Below are 6,244 nucleotides of genomic sequence, written 5' to 3'. Positions count from 1 at the left end.
CTACATCTCTACAGAGCTCTTTGGGGAATGGAGCCCCTCCCTCTTGAATCAAAGCCCACTCACATTTTCAGTTGGTGCAGGTGTCCGCCGTCCTCATCAGAGTAAGGGAGGATGCATCGGTACCTAGAGGAAGCCAGGAAGGCGTCACATGGACTGTGCTGACACCTGGATGTGATGGCCAGTGTGACAGTGACCCCAGGGAGAATGGAAGCTCTGGAGGGAAGGGCTGCTGTCTGCTCGATGCATTAAATGATAGTTGTTCCTAGAAAAATGCCTGCACCCAGTGGGCCTTCCTCTATATTTGAAGAATGAATGAGCCCATCACACATATCTGAGTGTGCTGGACCCCACTGCTCGCCCGCAGGGATCTCTGCTCTCACTCCAAATTGAATCACACATCAACATTCAAGTGGGAAAACAGTTCAGCCAAGGCCACCGGCACAGTGGCAAATGAGGCAGAGGCTCCCTCATGGGGAGGAGAACAATGACAATGTAGCACAACCACAGCCCTTCCGGCAGACCTTTCCATGGGGCCAGGTCCCCAGAAAGGACTTTCCATGAAGGACTCACTTAGACCCTACAGTCATCCTAGGGGGCTGGTCCTCTTTTACCCTAGCGTGCAGAGGGGCAAATGAGGCTCAGAGAGGTGTAGTGACATTCCCACATCTCACAGCTAGCAGGTGGCCGAGTCACCAGTGTCCCAGTAGGGGCAGGAGGTCCAGCACCTGCTGGGTAGTTGCAAGGGCTCTGTAGGTGCCCAGAAAGGCGGGGAGGTCAGAGGGGTCGCTGTCCAAGAAGGCAGGCACCAGGTTGCCCACCAGCTTCTCCAGCCTGCCTGCCTGGACACTCCATACCATGAGAGTCCCATTCCTGTCCCCTGTGGACACATTTTCCCCTGGGGTGGAACGGAGCAGAGACACGAGTCAGAGGAAGCACCATGGACCACCAGGAGGGCTGGGGCTGGAGCTGAGACCAAGTCTCAGGGACTTGTGGCAGGAGATGGGGCAGGAGTGCCCTCAGCAGAATAAAGGTTCTGGAGTCACCAGTAGAATTGGCCGTGGGCAATGATTAAATGTATTAGGATCTCAGGGCAGTTTGTAGCACAGTATTGAGAGCTCCTTCCTGTATTAACTGCATCATCCCTGTGATTGTTATAAAGATATGCCATTCTAGGGATGAGAACACAGAGGCTGATCCCAGGGTGGGAGGGATCAGGGTTGTCAGGCAAACAGGGACACCTGAGGATGGAGTTTAAACAGGAAAATCTGTAGAAAAAGGCAGAAACACCCTTGACTTAACATGAAGTAGATGCTATCAGTCTTTCTGAGGTTCCTACAAATAGGTGGACAAAGCAGGGACTGGGCAGTAGGGCAGGTGGGAGAGGAGATGGGGTCCAGATTCCTCTGCGAGCAGGGCTCTAGGACGGAGCCCAGGGGAGGACCAGGGTGGCTCTGGGACCCGGAGCTTCCTGGGTGTGGAGTCTCCTCACGCTGAGCCTGCCCTGGGCTCTTTTGCTGGTGTGGGGCACCTGCCCCTCCTGCAGGGAGATGGAACAGGGGGCTCCGTGGACCGGCTCCTGTCCGATCTCCCGTGTGGAGCCCTGAGAAATCAGTGCCCAGCAGCCAGGCAGAAAGCCTCAGAGCCTTGTCCAGCTGTCTGTGCTGGTTCTCAGACCCACCAGACACCTGCACCCCAGACACACGCCTACAACTCTGCACAGACCTCCAAGGACAGAGAAAAAGCTGACAAGCTGAGGGCCTTGGATTCACATTGGCACCTCAGGAATCCTCTTTCCCCCATGCCAGCCCTGTCCTCGGGTGTGACCGTGACAGGACCACCAAGTTACCAAGTGTACACCAGCCAGTTCCTGCCCAGGGGGGACGCTCCCATCAAGTCCCCCTCCCTCCACATGGAGATGAAGGGATGTGGACCTGCTCAGGGTGGGCTCCTAGAGGTGGCTGGGCCTGGACTGGCCTGCTCTAGGCCACCTTATGTTACCTTAGGTGACCTCCTGGTAAATGACCAGAGGTGTTGGTTTTGAGGATTGAACCAACGTCTACAGCATCTGAAAAACCTCTCACTCCAGGGTTCCCTGAAGCAGAAGCCCCGGGAAGTCGGGCCACAGCAGGAGAACATCTTTCTCTATGAGCTGGGGCTGTCACTAGAAAGTGGGTGCCTGGTTAAAGGCTTCCAAGCTCTGTTAGAGTTTGTGGTCCAGGAAGTGACTTCACTCCCAGGGGCCCCATTACTTGAGTCCCCTCCTCAGACAATAGCTCTCCACATAGCACTCTGGGTGGCGAACTGTTCACCCTCTCCTCCACGCAAGCCCATATCTCACACAGTCACACCCGCAGCCCTCTCCACAACCCCCGGAGGGTGGGGGTCTGTGGGCAGCTTTCAGGAGACAGACCCGGGCTCCAGACTCGTCTCCTCATTCATACCTGTTCTCCATCCTGGATAAGGCATTGTGTCTCTCAAGGCCTATCTGTCTCCCATCTGCACTGTGGGAATGATTCTAGAATGTTCTTCTCGGGATGTCCTCAGGTATAGATGGGAAAAGGACTCAAAAATGTGGGAGTGGTGTCACATGTAGGCTGTGCCTCCAATCCCTTTTTTCTCCTCTTGTTACCTCCCCCATGTCTGTTCCTCTTCTGATCCCACCCCATAAGACCTTGTTTAATGTCACTGTGCACGTCTGTGTGTGTGTGTGTGTGTGTGTGCGTGTGCACGTGTGCCGGTTCTCACTCTGGAGGCCAGAAGAATACTGCCCCCACGTAGGGAGGGATGGGCAAGAACTTCCGAAGGTCTTAACGGCTTCTAATTTCCAGAGTAGACCCGAGGAGAGGGGTTCCAGCCTTGGCCTGGGCCGTGGTAACACTGTGACACAAAGCCATACAGGGAGCAGGACCTGGAGCTGGGATGACAGACCCAGACAGACAGGCTGCACTGTCCACACTCATCACCACAGTGCTGGCAGCAGAGAGACGGACACCTTCATGGGGCACACAGCTTGGCAGGCTCGGCTTCCCTGGCTGGACACATAGTGGCCCAGGGATAGACTGGCAGATGAAGGGCTGCCATCACCAGGTAGACTTGACAATCTCATTTGCTGCTGCCTTTATGTTCCTGTCCTTGAATGCCTCTCCCCAAGACTGAGGCTGGCTGGAACATGACATCCAGGCCCAACCCCAGTATAAACAGTCCACTTCACTAGGAACAAGAGAATTTTTAGTCACCTGGAGTAAGATGTTCAGCCTTGCTCAAAATCCCCTGGGAAGCAGTTTCTCCCAGTGACTTCATTAGGAAAGTAGATCAGAGTTGAGCTAATCTTATAAGGGTCTAAGTGTTAATTGGCCCCAGACTGCCTTCTGGGACTCTCTTCCCACCCCCTCCCCCATGTCCATGCATCGGCAGCTCCATCTCTCCACCTGCTCAGACCAGAACCCTGGGGCTCTGTCTGCTCCCTCTTTCCTCCTCACCCCCCACATGCAGTCAGCTCATCCCCTGGCCCTGGATCCCAACTCCAAAATGCATTATCCCCTCTCTGCATCTCCCTCCCTTCCCCTAGTCCAGGCCGACGCTGACACTGTCCCTGATTCCTGTTCTTTGCTTCCATTTCCTACTTCCTCTGATTCAAGAGAGGGATCTTTAAAGACAAGCCTGTTCCTGTCACTCTGCTAACAAACAGGAAATCTCTCAGAGGCTATTTGGGGAAAAGCTCCAGTCCTCAGCCAGACCTCACGCCCCTCCTCCTGCCAGCAGCCCACCTTGCCTGTTCCGCTCAGTCCAGCCACACTGGCCTCTGTCTCTTCTTCCAAGAAACTCCTCCCCAGCCTTCAAAAACCCCAGGCTGGGACCCCACAGAGCTCTTTACCTGGGTGACTCCCCATGCAGGTTTTACTTCACAGGCTGGAGTTTGCTCCTCCCTGGGCCCTCAGTTCCTCCCCGACGGTGCTTGCCTTGGTCCCCAGGAGTTGTCAGTCTAGCCTGTTGGGCCCCAGTACTCGCTAGGGGAAGTGGCAGGAGGCTGGGACCCCAGACAACCTCAGGTGGTTAGCCTGGAGACTCCTACCACCAGCTTGCAGGTGAGCCCAGAGGTCTCTGTCGCCCCACGGCGACCCCGGGAGAAGAGGCCCTGTGGAGCTCCCAGAGCCTCTCCCTTCCGGTTTTCCAAGTGGAATTTAGAGAAGGAGAAAGCAAGCCAGAGCCAGGGCGGGGCTTCCCCTTAAAGCCGACGCTGTCAGAGGCTTATCTACCTCCCCTCCCACTAACTCTGTCGGTACTGCAGCCCTGAGGGTTGGTGTAGTCCCCAGGGCAGGAGTCTTTACTGGGTGCCAGTCCTGCGGATGTTCAATGCAGCTGGAGGAGTCTGACCTTTGCTTACTAGTCAGAGGGGCCAGAAGAGGATTTGTTTAATTTAATTAATTTTAATCTTTAATTGCGATACAATACACATAACATAAAATTTACCATCTTAACTGTTTTTAAGTGAGTATATTTAATGGCATTAAATATACTCACACCGTTGTTCAACCATCCAGCTCCAGAGCTTTAAAAACACGTTGCTATTACTCACAAACATAGAAAAAAACCTTATGGTTACCAAAGGGGATGGGGGGTGGGAGGGATAAATTAGGAGTTCGGGGTTAACTTATACACACTACTATATATAAAATAGCTAATCAACAAGGACCTACCGTATAGCACAGGGAACTAGACTCAGTGTCTTGTAATAATCTATAATGAAAAAGCATCTGAAAAAGATATATATGTATATGTATAACTGAATCACTGCTGCACACGTGAAACTAACACATTGTAAATCAACTATACTCCAATAAAATAAATAAATAAAGACAGAATAAAAGATGTAACTATTATGTTTATTAGTAGTAAGAAATATATAACTTAGCAGGATTTTTAGTTCGTAACACCCACGTTACCTATATATACTAGACTGAAATACTATTTAGATAATTCTATTATGTGTTTCATATTTATCTATGTTAAACAGTATTTTATATGATTAAAAGTAAAAAAGTTAAACAAAATTAAATTTTGAATAAATGTTGAGTAAAACAGACATCACAGAACTGTACATTTACCCAGAACTTTTAATTTTTTGGCTGTACCATACAGCTTCCAGCATCTTAGTTCCCTGACCAGGGATTGAACCTGGGCCCACAGCAGTGAATGTACTGAGTCTTAACCACTGGACCACCAGGGATTTCCTTACCCAGAACTTAAAAAATCTTCCCTAACTGAAACTCTGTAGCTATCCTCCCTCCCCCAGCCCCTGGCAACCACCATTCTACCTTCCATCCCTATGAATCCAACTACTTTAGGGACCTCACAGGAGAGGAGTCATAGAATGTTTGTCTTTTGGGGGCTGTTTTATTCATACAGTTTATGTCCTCAGGATTCATCCATGTTGTAGCATGTGTCAGAATTTCCTTCCTTTATAGGGCCGAATCATTTTCCATCGTATGTATACACCACATTTTATTTATCTGTTCACCTTTTGATGGACACTTGGGTAGCTTCCACTTTTTGGCTATAGCGAATGCTGTGAAGATGCCTATACTAATATCTCTTTAAGATCCTGCTTTCAACTATTTTGGGTATATACCCAGAAGCAGAATTGCTAGACCACATGTAATTTTTTTAGTCCATATATTGCTAGTTTTTTTGTAAATTGAGGTAGAATTGACATATAACATTATATTAGTTTCAGGTGTACAACATAATGGTTTAATATTTGTGTATATTACGAGATGATCACAACAGTAAATCTAGTTAACACCCATCACCATACGGGTTAGAGAATTTATTTTTGCATGTGTGGTAATACTATTTTTAATTTTTTGAGAATATGCTATACTGTTTTCCATAGTGGCTGTACCATTTTACGTTCCCACCAATAGTACACAAAAGTTCCAATTTCTTCACATCTTCACCAACACTTTTTTTTTTATAACATTTTGATCCTCGTAGGTGTGAGGTTGTACCTCATTATGATTTTGATTTGCATATCCCTAATAACTAAAGACGTTGAGCATCTATTTACATCTTTACTGGGCATTTGTATATCTTCTTTGAAGAAATATCTGTTTAAATCCTTTGCCCATTTTTAAATCCAGTTGTTTGTTTTGTTGTTGTTGAGTTGTAGTAAAGGGTTTTAAGCAGGATGTCATAATTTCACATATGGTTGGGAGAGGACTGAGCTTGAAACTTTTGCAGTAAT

The 6,244-nt window shown here is 49.1% G+C and overlaps 1 protein-coding gene across 1 annotated transcript in view; it reads right to left on the bottom strand.

Moving 5' to 3' along the window:
- The window catches only part of LOC149747257 (ral guanine nucleotide dissociation stimulator-like), a 32,030-nt gene extending 28,805 nt beyond the window's left edge, over positions 1-3,225 (bottom strand). Inside the window, exons 1-2 of the mRNA XM_089897346.1 lie at positions 694-3,225; positions 582-612 (exon numbers count right to left, since the gene is read on the bottom strand). Of these exons, the coding sequence (XP_089753472.1) occupies positions 582-612; positions 694-857 (195 nt within the window). The 5' untranslated portion in view covers positions 858-3,225. The remainder of the gene's footprint in view (positions 1-581; positions 613-693) is intronic.
- Between the last annotated feature and the right edge of the window lie 3,019 nt (positions 3,226-6,244).

This window comes from Delphinapterus leucas, chromosome 16 (genome assembly GCF_059928025.1).
Source record: "Delphinapterus leucas isolate spDelLeu-1000000601 "Yukka" chromosome 16, BTC_Dleu_Yukka2, whole genome shotgun sequence".
NCBI lineage: Eukaryota > Metazoa > Chordata > Mammalia > Artiodactyla > Monodontidae > Delphinapterus > Delphinapterus leucas.
This window is presented reverse-complemented; position numbering and strand designations above follow the sequence as displayed.